Source organism: Ornithodoros turicata, chromosome 5, assembly GCF_037126465.1.
Source record: "Ornithodoros turicata isolate Travis chromosome 5, ASM3712646v1, whole genome shotgun sequence".
Classification (NCBI taxonomy): Eukaryota; Metazoa; Arthropoda; class Arachnida; order Ixodida; family Argasidae; genus Ornithodoros; species Ornithodoros turicata.
Genome location: NC_088205.1, coordinates 23,332,934 through 23,349,828, shown reverse-complemented (window position 1 = coordinate 23,349,828; position 16,895 = coordinate 23,332,934). Strand labels below are relative to the sequence as shown.

Here is a 16,895-nt window from a genome sequence, read left to right as displayed (position 1 = left end):
GTCCTAGTAACGTTACATGCGAACATTTCGCCGACATTGCCACAATGTTTAAATTAGCTTTGCAACGTTGCTGCAATGATACTGCCACATAAGGACTACATGTTTTTAACATTGTTCCAACATTGCTGCAATGTTCCTGGCGGCAATATTCGGTAAACGTTTTAGTGTGACCTTGTGACGACATGATGACATGTGACGAAAAATGTTGACCAACATCTAGCAACGTTGCCACAATATTGTTGAATATTGTAAAACATTGCTCCACTATTTACAACATTCGCAACGTTGCAGCAACGTTGTGGCAACAATATGTGTTACTAGGGTTTGTGTGCTTCTGTAGAGAGGCATTTGATAGTTTTGGTCTCGTACTAAGGTTCTTCAACGGAGAGCAAAGCAGACATTGAAAGTTTAGGTTCATGAGTTATCTTCCGTAGAACCGCTGAAAGTTTTAAACTCAGTACGCCCAGTGTCCCCTGCCATTATAAGTACGCAGCTCGTCACAACGATGAACATAATCTGAGTCGCCTAATGAACGGCCACTACAGAATTTTATTTACTTATTTATACATACTGCTGTCTTGTTAAGGCTATCCCATGAGCAGGCATGGTACAGAAAATCATTCGTGGAAAGTGTCCTGTTGCATCAGGAATTGAATTACATAAACATAGTGCGTGAAAGGGCACAATGTTCAGAAAGTGCTCACTTCGCAGTGGAGAAAGTCCCGCAAAATTAATGTATAACTCATGCATTTAAATTTATCTGTTTGTTGACAGTTAAATGAAGGTACTTCGGCGTTTCACAAGCTCTTCTCTTACTACGCCGCGTTAAAGTTGTGCGTTTACCGCGCAACAACAGGGAAGCGGATCTGCGTCAGACATGCCGTGCACACGACAGCGCGCACGTGGCTGTCGTCTCACGGGAGCTCAAAAGTAACGTGTTTAGTTAAAAGTTGCCGGGAAAAGTAGCTTAGTTACAGTAACGAGTTACCCCCAACACTCAGTATAATCGAGTGTGGATTGCACTCTGGGCACTTGCCAGGTCCATTCAAGCCAGTCAGTGCCATTGACTGCTTTTCATCTTTCGACACGAGCTGAACCCCAGTGTCCCGTCCATACCACGACCTATTCAGGGACTAACGCACCGGTTTCAGCTGAACGTCCCGTACTTGACGGTTTCCCCAAATACCGAATATTTACACAAGCGACATTCGTATGGAATGTCGCTATGGAGTATTCTAGTGAAAGGAAAAGCAAAAGTCCATACTAAAAGCGATAAACTTCAGTGCTTAAAATTACACAAGGATGAACGGACCACACAAGACACAGCACTCTACTTGCAACAAAATGATCTTACAACAGGCCAGTTTTTCTTTTATATGCCCCAAATCAGTTCAGTTTGCGATGAAAGATGGAAGTCACTGAAAAGGTTAGCCATCTGTAAGACTCGAACCCACATCTTCTGGATTCCCGGTCCAGGGCTCTACCAATTGAGCTAAGCTAACACGTTAACATCGTTAATTTCTTAGGCAATTTGAGGCTCTGTATGTATTTGTCCTTTCTATGTTGTTCCCTGTGCACATGTAAATGCAAATTCTATCACTTGTTTCAGTTCAAAATAATGCGTCAGCTGTGGCCTATCCATGTTTTCTAACTAGTGCTTGGTAAAAATGCTTGCTAAACACGTAAAGATAACAGTCAAAACTCAATTACCTCACCTTTTATCACCACCAAGTGTCAAACGTCCAGCGATACGATGTAAATTTGTAACGTTCTTGATGAGTACTTTGAAGCACTTTGCCAAGAACATGGCGCTTTAAGCACTGTAGTATAGTACTCAGTACAGTACTTGAAGTACAACAGGTGCCAGGTACTTTACTTGAAGTACACAATTTCGAGGTACTTTGCTCATCACTGCTTGAGATGTCTGACAGTCACCGTAAAAAAATGGGAACTAGCTGGAGAAGGTGTACTTACTAAGGGTGAAACGACAAATGTGCAGGTTATGCCTCAAAATTATGAAACAGAAACAAAATAATTATTATAAAACAGTGGACGCTATAAAGAAGGCATAAAGAGAAGGCTTAGCAGACAGTATAGGATGTGAAGAGGGCAGCATAATTTTAAATTTCCATCTTATCAGACAACACAGCCAAAAACAACCTTCATATTACTTTTAGCCATAACTCCAAAACAGCACTCATCCTTCATCGTTTCACTTCAAATGTGTTCCTTTATATTTAAAAAAAAACTTTTTTTTAATTTTAAATTAAAAAAAATTCATTTGTTAAACAACTGGCAGTTGTGGAACTCAGCATTCTGAGAGACTGATGACCAGACTATTGTCCCCCCCAATATCAAATACCAGAAATCCATAGTTCCAGATATCTAATGGCACCAAGTGTATCATTGAGTGATGTAATGTTCTCGTTTTTACAGAACGCAATTCGTCAGTGATCAACGAGATGCAATCTTTATGATATGCTCAACATCCGAATTCCTTCCAGATTTGCCAATTTCTCACAAGAGCTGCCCAGAGAACTCAGAAGTGGGGCACAGCTGGCTGTACTCACCGTCTGAATCTGTCGGCATCCACCAGCTGGTACTGAAGCTCAATAAAATACATAGTCATTCAACCAAAGGACACTTTGTGAACAAAGAACAAACCAACACAGGTTAAGTTCACATGTAACTTCTTACATGCTGATGTTTAATAGTATATTATTTTGTATACAACAAAAAACTCACAGTGCATTGCCACAAATCAAGAACACGATTTGCTTTTTTTGTAATTTTTCTTCATATACTACATGTCTTCTGTCAACGATCATATTATACAACACTTGGAGGTCAAAGACTAACGCCCCCTTCACACTGGCTAACGAATCAAAAGCTCAGGATGGGAGGACAGCCCCTACCTTTGTATTACTGTACAAGAAAAAAAAAAGGAAAAAAAGGGGGGGAGGAAACAAAGAGGGAAAGAGAATAAGTGCTATTTCTTTGCTTTTATACAGAAAAATATCTCAACCTTGCTCATCCCTCCCTCATTCACTATCAACAGCAACCAAAACGCTCTCACATCATACAACAGTAGGTCACGAATTATTCTACAAGCCCCCGGGAGGTCTACAGACTGCGACGACAATTACAAAAATATCATAAACCTCTGTCTTCGCTCTCGCAAATCTTTACAAGACAAATATTTATCCTCTCTAGAGAACAACAGAAGTAGTATCATATATCTGTGTATAAGATAGTATGTAGTAGCAGAATAATAACAGTCGTTAAGGCCCTAGAAGATGTCAAAAAATTGGAAAAAGTCAGGCAGGCGGTCACTGGCAATGTGTACTGCTTCTGCGACATTTTGAGCTGCTATAGAAGTGTGGACCGTTAACTGTGTAGACAGCTTTCCATGAAAAGAGCACCTGTTGTATCGGAGATCGACAGCCCTTCAACGGAACGGAAAAATTAGACTTGTACTCTCGCCGTTTGACTAAAGCTTTTCCCTCAACATATACATATATAAATGACTATATATGTCTAATCTATATATATATTTATAATATATATATATATATATATATTTATATCCACTCGCAACACAGAATCACGAAACAGCCAAGACCTCTTTTCTTTCCCGCTTGCCTTCTGTCCCCCTCCCATGCCATCTGCAGAGTCCGTGACAATCACAACAAGGCACAAGTGTTTTTAATAGTTCTCTCTCTTTTTTTTGTTGTTTGTTGTTATGACTCTCTTTAAAGATAACACAAACGGGGATTCTCTGAATGTCAGGCACGAAATAGCAGCTTTGAACAGTAGTGTGCTATCATATTTTCTTTTGTCCTTCAAACCTTCTCTGCACATGGTTGGTCCACTTATGTGCAAGCACTGTGGATTGGACAGAACAGGTAATGGTTTCATGGAGAGTGATTTTTTTTTTTCCCATGCGAGGAGACAATATCGTAGAATAGGCCTATACAGTCATCTACCAACAGGCTCTGCGATAAACGCGAATCAAAAATTCTTAGACGTCAGGAAAAACGGCAAACGGCATCTTAAATCTCAACAGGGTTGGTGTTATGACATTATTACACAAATGCAGCGTTTCCTCTCAGGTATCGCGAAAAACTGAGGAACGTCATTGATGAAGAAAGGGTCGCAAAAAAAAATTCTAGAAAAAGGGGGACAGACCATCGCAAAAGAGAATGGGGGGGGGGGGGGCGTGTAAGTCCACAGTCCTGATCTAAGCCTCACGCCTTGTCAGAAAATAAAAGAAAAGTTAGCAGCAAAAGGGATGAACTGGAGATTTCCACATGCACTGACAGTTTATTTAAAAAAAAAAAAAAAAAAACACCAGGTGGAAGAGGAGGAAAAAGTATGAAGTAATCCCGCCTTCTTGCCTGAGGTAGTTAAGCACCCTGAACAGGGTCAGATGAAAAAAAAAAAAAGAGAAGCTGAAGAGCAGAACATGCAAGTTACACAAAAGTTAAAAAAAAAAGAAAAGAAAGCTACGTTCCCACAGTACTTTTTCCTCTTTCAGGTAACTAAAGAATTGAGCAGAATCAAATATCGTAAAACAGCAAGTGAAACACATACATATGGGAAAGCCTCTTCAACAGCTGGCTGTACAACGAGCAAACCACTTCAACATACAAGGCAAAATTATCACAGACCTTTCTCAGAAAACATCCATAATCTCACAAGAGCTTTCCCATATAAGAAACGAGACTACTCAGAGGAAGCAACTGTGGCTTAAAAAGACTCCGCCTAAGAAAACACAGCTTAAAAAACGTAACCTGTTTCCAAAACTTCTCTCTCGGACTTTCCAGAGCAGAAAGCAAAATAAAACGGAGAGAGTGTTACAGGACCAAATGGTGCGCAGGGCTTTCGAGATCCAGAAAACTACAACAAAAAAAAAAAAAAGAAGAAGAAAAGAAACGTACATGCCAGAGAGACCTTTCACTGATAAAGCCAAAAAAAAAAAAAACAGAATAGCTACAAAAGTGAGGGATTTAAAGAACTAGTGCATGTGTCTTCAAACTTCAAAACAACTGTCTATGTACAAGGGGGGGGAAAGTCTAATAACTTGACTACAAAACAAAGTCAACCGCGGCAGTAACGACAAAAAAACGCCGCAACTATGTACACGCGACGCTTTGGCCGCTGGCAAAGGTAGGCGACGGACCAGTGCACGTCCCACACCATGCACGCACCTGAGAGATCGCTGCAGACGATGAGGAAAGGTATTTAGGTATGTATGTACAGAAGAAGAAGAAAAAAGAAAAACACGGAGTCCCTTCTGACAACAGTCCACGGCTCCGCAACACTGCACCACAAGTCTAACGGACTAAACCGACAAAGTTGTGTTGTTGCACGACAAGGAAGATGCGCACACACTCACACACACACGTGGTAGACCCTCACAGTTCCAACGTAGAGGAATGAGTACGTGGTGCGCACTTTGATGTCTCTCAATGTTCGCGTCTTTTTCTTTTTTTTGTACATTAAGTCGTTCCAACTGATCACTCCACTTTGCAGTGGCTCTTGCCCGTAAAAGTCTCTCTCTCGAGCAAGGACTAAGTGGGCTCGGAGAGCAGTTGTTGGAGCAAGCTCTTGCCCGGTCTGGCTGCCTCTTCTACCTGCTGATTTGAAGCGGGGGAAACCACAAGGGGTAAACATTAGTTTTGCGCGTTTTGTAAGTTCAACGCCTCAAAATGGCACTGTACTTACCCGGGGGCTGGGAGCGGGAAGACCGGACACGGAGGGTTCTTGATTGTTGCCCACACCCATCATTGACTGGGAGAAAAGGCTCGGAGAAGAGGGTTGGCTTTCATCTAAAGTGGGGGGAAAGTAAGCAGTTTAGAACATGCAACACTTCACACTCGTGTCAACCGCACAAGGTATACCGAACCACTAGAGCGGTCCATCAACAGGGCCTCGTGTTTTAGGGTTAAACGTGCTGAGAACCCTTTTCTGGGCAGATTACACAAAGCACATGTTTTTGAGGCTGTAGCAATGCAGGCTTAAGTTTTACATATTAGGAAATCACATGCGGCAGTCTATGAGTTTGCTTAAATATTTGTGTCCTGCTCACAAATTACGGTTATTTACTCGTGCTTAAGGTACACACTTAACTCCCACTTTCAAGGGGGGGGGGGGGGGCGCGCATTAATTTTGTGCACTCGAAATAGTGTTGCCACTGGGTTGTGATTGCTCTTCGTCATAATAAGCCACTGTTGGCTGGAGCTGCGACCCACTACCGTTGCTTTCGTCAACCACAACTGCGAAGATGCACCGTCTCGGGCTGTCCAACGTTGCATTTTACGTGGCTGCAGGCATTTCACTGATGATGGTAGTTGTCTTTGACCGTCGACACCAGTAGCCCTTCGTTTCGTCACATGTTGGGAACATCTTCCAGAACAGCGGTCACACGTGGTCACTTACGCTCCGCGGCTGGTTGTGTTCAACCCGAAAACCCGTGAAAGGCACTTGGTACGCATGAGGAAGACGTGCAGGCATTTCTTCTGCTTGGGGAGCAGCATTGGGGGAGACAAAACTACTGTACGGGACTGTACTGACGATAGGATGATAGCATGTCTTCTCGAGAAACACGAACACGATGAAACACGCGATCTGCCGCGACCTCCAGCCATGGATGGTCATACCGCGAAACACGTGTTACAGGCTGTCTAATTTTTCAGGAATACGTTTTCACAGCTTTTGAAAGAAAACGAGAGAAGAGAAGCCCGAGGCCCTAATATTCCGGGAGATCAGAGGAGGGCGCGTCCGTACAATCGGGAGACAGAACAAAATTCAGGAGTCTCCCGGATAATCCGGGAGAGTTGGGAGGTATGCATTTTGTTCTGAGATATCCGTGGCAATCTCCCCAGAATGGAATGCTGCGATTCTCTGTTGTCGTCTCGACTCTTCCACACCAAATAGTTTTCCATTCCATTCTATCAAGCGCGGACGATGTACCAGTCACCTTGAAACTTTTCTTTAGCGTGTTGGCAGGTATCATGTCCCACGCCTCAACAATCCATTCACAAACTCTATCACCAGCCGGCCCCACTTTCCCAGCTTTCGTCAGCTCATGATCCACGGTCATCATCCACTTGGTGCGCAGCCATCAGACGTTCTATTTGAACGGTTTGTTGATTGATTCATGATTGCATCAAGATATCCATGTTCCTCTGCATGCTTGATCGCAGTCAGCTTACATCTGCACAAATAGCTTGCACGTTTGTCCATTGGTTGCAGAGAAAAACGAAGGGGAGATGAGAAGAACAAACCACTGCAAGTACTCTGAAGAACGCTTACAGCTCTGCACCATTGATCACTGCTCATTGGTTGCCCGACGCTGCCTTCCTCCCCTCCATGTTAATCGCATTCGGCGTTCCTCAGTCTGGCGCCAGGCACTCTTTCTCGTTGGCTGCACGATATGAGCAGCCGTGCTACTAAAGCCGGGGTGCATTTAATATGTGGAGAACAAAAGTACCCGCATTTTGACATTCAAGTTGGGCATGCGTTCAACATGCGAATAATTGCGGTATCCAAAACCGCTTGCATCCAATTAGCAAGTTCCACTAGGTAGCTCCAATACTCAGATTGCATTCGACATCACCATAAATACTGTTCCCTCAATTATTCATATTTGAAGACAATGTGACTCGAAGTTAAAACACACCCAGTGATGTGATTGGCCTGAGCCATTTTGGAGCACCTTCTGGAGCAGGAAAAAACCCGTTTTGAAGCAACAAATGGATGCTTTGAAGCGGATATGCTACATCATCATGCACACTCATATATACTTTATTTTCAAATTCAAAAGAGGGACGCGGATGTGCTCACCGAAGCCTAAGGCCAACGAATTTAATGTGCTGCAATCAGTTGAAGTAGCTTATGTGTAATTACAAAAAACTTAGACCACAATTTTGAACGATATTTGCACACAGTGATAGAGTGCTGTGAAAATTCGAATATTTCGAGTGGACCATAATACAGAACTGAATATAGGTTTCTGTGAAGAATTTCTCAGTAGTCATGTCTTGCCTGGTACGTATTTTGCAGTTACACTGCCAAATATACACGAAACCTTTACTTGAGATCCTTGGTATAAATGGTTTGGTATTTATCTGTTCTTTCTCTTTTACTGCTAAGCCTTTTTGACATAGAGGTAATTGTTAAATTATTCCCACAGGATGTGCTACTGAATGTTATTCCCTGTCTTCGAATAGTGTTATTTATTTTGGACTGCATTGCCTGTCCTCGCAGTCCCACATTTGACTGTGTGTGTTCGTTATATTAAATAAAATATTTTGGTTGATTGATTGAACCAGATAAAGAAAATGCCAAAGCTAGCTGACTGGTGGGAAAGTACTGTGTGGGCTCTTAAAACTATGACATCTTTTTCAGTTATTTCCAAGCTCGGATTGTCCACTGTGCTTCCAAACAATGCTAGGATCACATATGCTGAACATGTTTCTATATTTATTTCAGGATTCTCGTTCCACAACGCCAACTAATTGATGGCCAATTATGAGCATCATTTGCATTATCGCGTTAGTAACATCATGTGACACCAGTGACACGTTACAGCACAGAAACACAGCAATCAATGGTTTGTAAAATTAAAGAATGAACCTGAGTCTTCCATCCTGTCATATTCCTGATCCTTCCAGTGGGGGAGATCTTATCTCTATCGCTTTACTATTGCTTGGCCGCAACAAACTCTTAAGTACTTTCACCCTTCAAACAACGCATGTCAGGATACCGGATTGGGGGTCCCCAAAATCCACCACTAAGAACAAAAGTTTACGAATAAAACATTCAATAATCCGCTTAAAAAATACACGGTTAAAATAAACTGCTTACTATCCCCGCTTAGAGATCACCATTTAATAATCCACAATTAAAAATAAACTGTTTCAAAATCCCCTCACCATCTAGCACGGAGGCAGACTGATTGTAATTTACGCCGGGTTATATCATGTTATGTTAGGTTAGTTTAGTTTGGTTTCGGTTAGTTTGGGATAGTTTAGGCTAGTTTGGTCCTGTGAGGTTAGGTTAAGCCCCTTGCTTGCAGTTCACCTTGATTTGGGCCATATCACATGACTCTAGCCACTGTAGGGTGGATTTGGGGGGATTCTGAAACGATTTATTTTTAACGATATATTCTTAACCGTGGATTCCTTAGCGTTTATATTTAAGGGGAGATGCGGCAATTAAAATGTCGAATTTTGTCCAAAAAGTTCGTTTTTCAAAGTGTGCATTTTTGTGCTCCTCGCACCTTCACTTATCATGTCACGAAGTACTTCAGTCAAATTCAGACTAGAAATTGATTAAATACTTATTTTTGTAACCCGCACTCGCAAAAAAGTGAGCAGAAGTTACGCTCGGAAGGCTCTTTCTGTTTTGCCAATTGCGCGATAACTTTCCTACCGATCGGCGCCATCTTTGTATCATTTGAAAGAGGAGAAATCCAGCTCTCCGATGGCCGTAGTTTCGCACTTCTCCAACAGCAAACAAGAGAGCAGGGCACGATCGATGAAAGCAAAACTCGGGAAGTGATTGGCTCCCGAGAGTCACGTGGCCAGCGCGCAGCTCTCCTATTGGCGGAGGCGGCGCGTCACGTTCAAAATGCGCGCTTTCCTCGATGTTCCGTGCCGCGCCGGCTGTTCTGGGGAGTTCGTAAAGCACGATGATATTGATTTTACGTAATATTAGGCTCTGAAAAAGCTGCGTGACTAGAAAGGCTACTGTCCTGGTGGGTTTTGAAGGGCTGCTGTAGCGATTTGTGACAAATAGAGCAAAAGAAACTTCGGAGCTGGTTTTCCCAGCTTTTCATTTGCATCTGGTTGTCATCATGGGGAGCTTCACCATATCTGTACGGTTGAAGATAGAGGCTTCCTGTCTGTTGCATGGAGTTCCAGACACATTAAGGAGTGCAATAAAGCTATTAGTTATTATTTATCTCATACAGAAAATTTTGTAAAGCCCTTTTTGTCAAGCAGTATATCTGTAGAAAAACAGGACAAGGGGTATTTAAACTTTGGCTAGCAATAAATGAGATGGGGAGAAAAACTAACAGCTTTATTGCACAGGGCAGGCCCTTAGTAATGTTTTGACATAAAAATATCATGAAATTTCAACACAATTAATCAATCAATCAAGAGACTCGTTAGACAGTATGCTTATGCCTATAACTCAATAAGTAAAATAGCTATTCAGAAACCAATTGTTGCATTGAGATGCTTGTGCTGAAATACATAAGCACACCAAATTTGGTTAAGTTTGAACTATAAATAAGGAATTTAGCTTTAATTGCCACATCCCCCCTTAAACGGGGATATTTCGCCGATTATTTTTGTGCGTTTATTTTTAAGCGTATATTCTGGGAGATATATTTTTAACAGTGGGAACTTACGCGTTTATTTTTGAAAGATTATTTTTAATGGTTTCAAATGGGATACACCCACCGGATTAGCGCTCGCAAAACAGAAGCGGAGCTGTACGAACGAATAGGAGACGTGGCTACTGTCCCACGGTGACTTGCGCTGCCCGCTGACTAGATACACGCTAAACCACCAGGGGGACTCAGCTAGAGGCTTGCCTTCGCTTGCCTCCGCAAGCAGACGTTTGGCACAGGTTTGGCGCAAATTCCTGACATTTTGAGGAAATGTAGCAGGATGTAGTAGGGTTGGTCCCTTGACGCAGTTTGGCACAATTGGCGCAGCAATCACATCACTGCACGCCACTATTGCATAGGCAGAGTTTCCAGTTATGTTATGTCTTGCCAATCTGTTCAGCGATCACGATAATTGGGTTTGCCTGTGTTACCCCATGGGTCGGTCCTGACTGAGTCTACCCGCGTGTGTGTAAGTGGTAAGTCTGTTCTGGTAGTACAAATGCTGGCACTTCCTGCTGTCATGTCCGCATTGTCGTAACAATTCAGTACAAAATGTGCTGTGGCTAGTAGAGACAATTGTTAAAGTAAAGAATGAAAAAGCAAAAGGGGAACTAACTGGGATTCATTTCTAAATGAAGGCCCAGTGCTTCCAAGTCCGCCTGACAGAGAGACCGGCTCGCACTCGTGGCTGGACTTGGAACTTGATGAAGACCAGACATTTGCTGGGCCTGAAAAGATGAATCCTTCTAAACATCCATCTCTGTGTTGTGCTGGGACACACTCTCGGTGATGGCAACTTACCTGCCCCTGCTGCTGGTGATGCTGCGTTCGAGCACCTACAATGGCCCTGAGCTCTTGTCGGACGTATTCTGTCATATTGCTGCTTACCCCTGGACCTCGCCCCCTAGTGAGATAAAAAGAACATTCAGGATCTGCTCAAGTTTTGTGCTCAAGTTTGTGCTCAAGTTCCTACCACCAAGCTATAAATTTTTTCCGGATTTTCCGATTTGCCGGACGCATTCGCGGAACGGCCCAGAGCCCCGTAAGTTAATGTATAACAACGTCCAAAATTACGGATGCTGTAGAGCTTCACGAAGCCGAGCATGTGCGTAAGCGAGCGTCACCTAAAGCATGCAGGTGTCAGGTGAAGCCGACTTGAGGAATGGTGATGCCCAATGTTGCCAGAAGTTGTCCTGATAAGTTCCTTCCACGTGTTTGTGATATCGACGACTTGGCGCCTCCCAGCGCATCCGTCAAACTCGGAACTAATGAAGGCGACTGTGGCGCTTTTGCCCGTACACAATATCGCTTCGGGAAGAAGCTGTACAACATAGATGCCGATGGAAGTAGGAGCCGGTGTTATCGGGCAGAGATGAACAACTGCCCGTTAAGAAAGCATCGACAACTCTTGCCGGCCTACCAGTACTTAATAAAGTTGACTTTTGAAGCAAAATTCGTTTTTTCGGAACGCAATATTATTCGGACTTTTACGCGATCCTCGCCAAGTGTGAAGAATCGGACGCCGACTGCATCTGCTTTTCAAAGCCACCTGTCACTGAAGACGAGTGCGGGTAAGAAAATTCGTACCCGCATCCGCATCTGCACATCCCGATGTGCACGCATGTTTCAGTTATGTCACATGATCGTCACAGCACGAAATGATTTATTGATGCAGGGGACAATGTCCGCTAGCGAGCCACTTTTCCAAAGCGTATGCTGTGGCAACTGCTGACATGGTTGGCAGCTTAGTGATGCAAAGCGTACCAGTCGTGGTGTCGAAAGACAGCCAAAGCCCCTATGTGGCAAAGAACAACAACTGTATTTTGAGATGATGAATTGGATATGGAACGTCTTGGAAAGCATTGTGGGCCAAAGGTTCGCAATCAATCGGGTCATACACGAAAATCCGACGGGTTGGTTTTGCGCCTGCGGGTATTGCGGGTATACCTGCTTAATCCACGGAGGCAGTGCGGGTCTACCCGCACCTTACCTGCGCTGATACTGAAATGTGTACGTGCGAAGAACAAACTTGCACGGGTACCCGCTGGTATCGTACCCGCACCGCACTCATCTTTACCTGTCACTGTTAGCTCCAGAAGAGAAGATTTGCAGGGTTTGCTGGTCAAAGCTGAACTGCTGCGAGGCATCCTGTGCCAGGTTGAAAGCTGGTGCTGACGTCGAGGCACTGGACACTCCGGATGAATATGCCGTTGCGTTGGGACCCCCAGGCGACATTTGAGGAGGCTGGCCCGGTGGTGACAGAAGGGGGTCGCTGCCCACAAAACTCTGCTGCTGTGGCGTACGTGGAGAGTTCACTCGAGCTGTAAAGAAGGAAATAGGTGCGTGGCTTAGTTCACCAGAGTGCTGCAGCAGCAACCACTTCCAGCATGTTACAACAAAGAGCTTGCAGTGAATGCCCTATGAAGCTCAATGTATTTTCAGGACCCACATCACAAGCTCTAGCAATGACAAGCACCTTTCTGCTCTAGTCAGCAGAATTTATGGTCTGGGTATAAAACTTTCGCTACACTTAAAGGTCAGATATGCCGATTTTGAAGTGCCGCAGAACTGAGCGATACTCGCGCTGTGTGTTCATTACCGAACACTGAATATGTGTGCGAAATATCTTGCTCCAACTGTTCGTAGTTTTTTAGAAAACAGTTTTTTTAGTTCCCAAGCCCGGCCGTCAGACCGTCGGCAAACCCTGCGCACGGGCGCACCGACGTCACTGCTCTCGGTTTATCTGTCTTTGGCTTGGCATGGACTCTTGGCTTGGCTGCTTGGCTTCTTTCGTTTCCTCCTCTGTGCATCGTACATAAGCGAACAGCTGTTATGTTGTTGCTAAGCCGGAAACAAAGCATGTGAATGTTTTTTTTTTTTTGGCACAGCGTCGTTGGGAAAGTGCACTTACTTGTTCTGACCTTGCCTTTTATGGGCTGGAGCGATATGAATCGTAAATATGCCACGGCGAAGTTGTCGAAGATGCGAGAGTGCTACGCTGTTAGAACAATTCATCGGTGCATTCAAGTGTTACCTATTATAAGCTGCCAAAAGACCAAGCAGTGCGAAGCTCTTGGCTGACAGTGGTGCCTGCTAATTTCCACTGCAAGGATTTCGTCCACGAATGTTATCATAGGTTACGCGCGACTCCAGAGGCGATTTGGAATCTCGGCACGAAATCGTCTGATGAAAATCTGAGGTGCCCGACGCATAACATTTTGAACGTGCCACGGAGGATCAAGGCAAAAAACGAGAGCAAAAAATGGTAAGTCGAGGTTCAGATATAAAAAATAGCAAGCTTAATGAATCGATTGTGCAGCTGTCCTACTGCGCTTACTCTGATATAACCACGATTAATAACACAATAGTACTATTGATAATCTAACTTCAGAATTATCACAGGTGCACGCTGAAGGCGGAAATGAAGCATGATCTGGCTTGCATCTGGTCATGAAGAAATTGCTGACACGTTAGTTGCAGTCCACCTCCACCAACAGGTATAACAATGTGATGTTATAATTTGAGTATTCATCTATGTTCAACTTTTCATGTGCACTCGCATGCAGACATTTTGACACCACTTTTAAATCTGCCCTCAAAGTTACAACCTGTGCTTCCAGGGTGGAAAACAAAGATCGCCATTCCGATTAGCTGCTATCTCCCAGTTCAAGCACTTTTGTGTCTGGACACTGGTTCCTGTGGATGGGGTGTTACAAGCTTTACTGTCTGATATAGAAGGTACGTTACATTAGTTCAGTTAATTTGTCTTTTGCAAATTTTTGTTACTGTTAGCTGGATTACTGTTGGACATACAATCCTTTGACACACCGAAGCTGATGTCGCCTCTGATAACATTTTAGAATTTTCAGTGTCATCAACGTCCATTGAGGAAGGTGCCTTTACTATCTGTGAATCTTCAACTGAAGAATAGCCCAGAATTCATGTTAACATTGTCTACTCTTATTAATTCACTGTCTGTTTTCTGAGAGCTAAGAAAAATGGAAACTATTTATTTGTCACAACTTCACACTGGATACTGGTGTGGTACTGGCTTGACATGTAAGCTAAAATACCTGGATTCTACAATAATTGTGTTCAACTTGGTGCATTACCGTGGGCAATGCCACATTCACTACATTTTTAGTGGGTCCGGTGCACAAATACTGTGTGCATACTGCATACATACATACTGTTCGATAGGCAAAAATACCTGAGCAGTGCTGTGTAGTCTTTTTACCCAAAGTCCATACTCTTACTGCAAAGTCACAGTACGTAGAACAGCAATGTGCAGGTATGCTGCGATAGAGATTCACAACAGAAAGAAGACTGTTGAGAGCATCTAAATTTTAATGAGACGAGACTTTCGTGCACAAGGCTGCTCTTGTCAGTGTCTGACATGAAGTTACAAAATCCCAGAATATATAAAACATGTTGTAATGTAGAGAGCGAGAGGTGGTGCAGACATAAAGATAATTATATAATCATATACAATAAAATAAAAAGGGGGTACAACTGCCCCCTCAACTCAACTCGACAACTCAATAACTCTACTTATTCTCTACCTTACAACATGTCATATATTCTGGAATTTTGTAACTTGATGTTAGACATCAAGAAGTACAGCCTTCTGTGCAAAAGTATTCTTTCTGTTGTGCACAATCATTATGCAGTAAATGCGACTATCCATTTCTTGTCATTAAATGCTTTTCCTTTCTTTCTTTCTTTTTTTCTGCAGTGATGAGCATCCATAAGGACACATGCCAGAAAGGGAGTCTCTTTGGGATGACAAACCCTCATCACCTCATGAGGATACAATGGTTGACGAATGGTTCTCAAGCACATCGAAACTTCCAACAAATAATTCATGAAAAAGCCAGTCAGTGCTAGCACCAGGAATTGAACGTGGGCCATCCTGCTACCAGTCAGAGATGTTCAGTAGTGTAGCCACAAGGGGGCTAGGGGGTCTCGAGCCCCCCCCTACCTGCCACGGACCGACCCACACAAATCGTGCAAATCCAAGAACATAATATATGGGGGGGGACCAGTGTGACTATCGCGAAAGTTCTTGCAGTTCATGGTGTCTATCTAAGAAGCATTCTTGAATGGTTTTCAAAGTATGAGCTTTTCAAAATACTTCCGATCTCGTGACACCACTTCATTGGTCATGACAGCCTATACATGTAATCGTACTGTGAACATCTAAATCAACTATTTTCGTTCCCTTTTTTAATCCTCAGTTTGAAGTGTGCACAAGTATGTGTGTGTTGTCGACACAGGATCAGCGGGGGGGGGGGGGAGTTTTCATATCGAGCCCCCCCCTACCTTTGAGGTCGGGCTACGCCACTGGAGATGTTACATTTCAGGCGCTCATTGACTTTTGGTGAATTACTTGTTGACTTTGTCCCAAGGTGGAGCTCGCTACAGCTCATTTGCTATCTGTTAATGTTGTGGCGTGTGTTGCGTTTTTTTCTTTGTGTGTTCCAGACTCAGAACGGTTAATTTGGATCAGGTCAGGTACGTTTCATTTAGACATGGCGAACATAAAGTGGTGTTTCTCAACACAACTTAGCAGTGGTCTTCATGCATTACTGATACAGGCCATTAAGCGTGAATAGAAACCTAGCCAGAGCAGCTGATACACAGAGAGAACATAGCCCGTGTGTGTTTGTCTTTTCCACCGCAGCCCTTGGGTTTCCTCCCTGATGGCTACACATGTCAGGGATAGGTTTCAGAACCGGTAGTTCCCGCCAAGTGTGAATTGCTTTTCAGGGGATCATCACGCTGGCAGATTAAACATATGGTTTAAATTATTTGCAGGACAGGAATTGCGCAGCTTCACACAAATACTACTACTACGACGTAAGAGTGGTTTAAAATCTATATTTTTTGTGTTCCTGACATTATCGCACAAGATGTAGTATCCACTATGATCCTTTATGTGGGGGGTATGTACAGTGCAATCAACAGATGCTATTTACAAATCTGTGTTTTCTACTGTGTTGAAATGGGGTAGTTTGTATCTGAGAGCCATAGTGAAACACAGGCCCTCGAGAAACATGGCAACACATTGCAGGGACTCTGGATGCTGCCTAAATTTCCAGAACACACAGCTCAAGGCAGCGGTTAAATAACAAGTGGTTAGAGAAATCAAAGATAGTTGCATCCGTAAGCAGTCCACTGTTGGATTTGCTTCTGTCAGAGATACGTTATCTCGAAGGGAACGCACGGACACACTCAGAATGATACTAGGGCTGCCTGTGAAATAGAATGAGGAGAGGGGAAGATATATAACCTTTTTCTTGTCTGTTATTCTATTGGTTAAATTGTCATTTTCTTAGCAGCATATGTGTGTATATTCCAGAGTCTGCTAATAAATATATCAGTTTAGAGCTAGCAGTCGCATTGTAGATGTCTCATCCTGTCCTTGGTTGCTTGTGGTTCACTATGGCCATGCTTGCTAATGCAAAAACAGAAAACAAAAAAAGACAAT

General features: G+C 43.4%; 1 protein-coding gene and 1 long non-coding RNA gene across 14 annotated transcripts in view; one reads left to right on the top strand and one right to left on the bottom strand.

The window, feature by feature from the left end:
* Positions 1-2,673: 2,673 nt before the first annotated feature.
* The window catches only part of LOC135394227 (nuclear receptor coactivator 2-like), a 501,016-nt gene continuing 486,794 nt past the window's right edge, over positions 2,674-16,895 (bottom strand). For 11 of the 13 annotated variants that reach the window (XM_064624847.1, XM_064624853.1, XM_064624851.1 and 8 more), the window contains 5 exons: positions 12,483-12,726; positions 11,207-11,309; positions 11,022-11,133; positions 5,728-5,831; positions 2,674-5,639 (listed from right to left, as the gene is read on the bottom strand). In XM_064624847.1, the coding sequence (XP_064480917.1) occupies positions 5,574-5,639; positions 5,728-5,831; positions 11,022-11,133; positions 11,207-11,309; positions 12,483-12,726 (629 nt within the window). In that variant the 3' untranslated portion in view covers positions 2,674-5,573. The remainder of the gene's footprint in view (positions 5,640-5,727; positions 5,832-11,021; positions 11,134-11,206; positions 11,310-12,482; positions 12,727-16,895) is intronic. The other 2 variants (XM_064624849.1, XM_064624854.1) reach the window with 1 other exon arrangement.
* Positions 13,308-15,347, top strand: LOC135394228 (uncharacterized). Its single transcript, XR_010422796.1, has 4 exons — positions 13,308-13,670; positions 13,808-13,902; positions 14,026-14,143; positions 15,141-15,347. It is a non-coding gene; the product is annotated as an uncharacterized LOC135394228 (long non-coding RNA).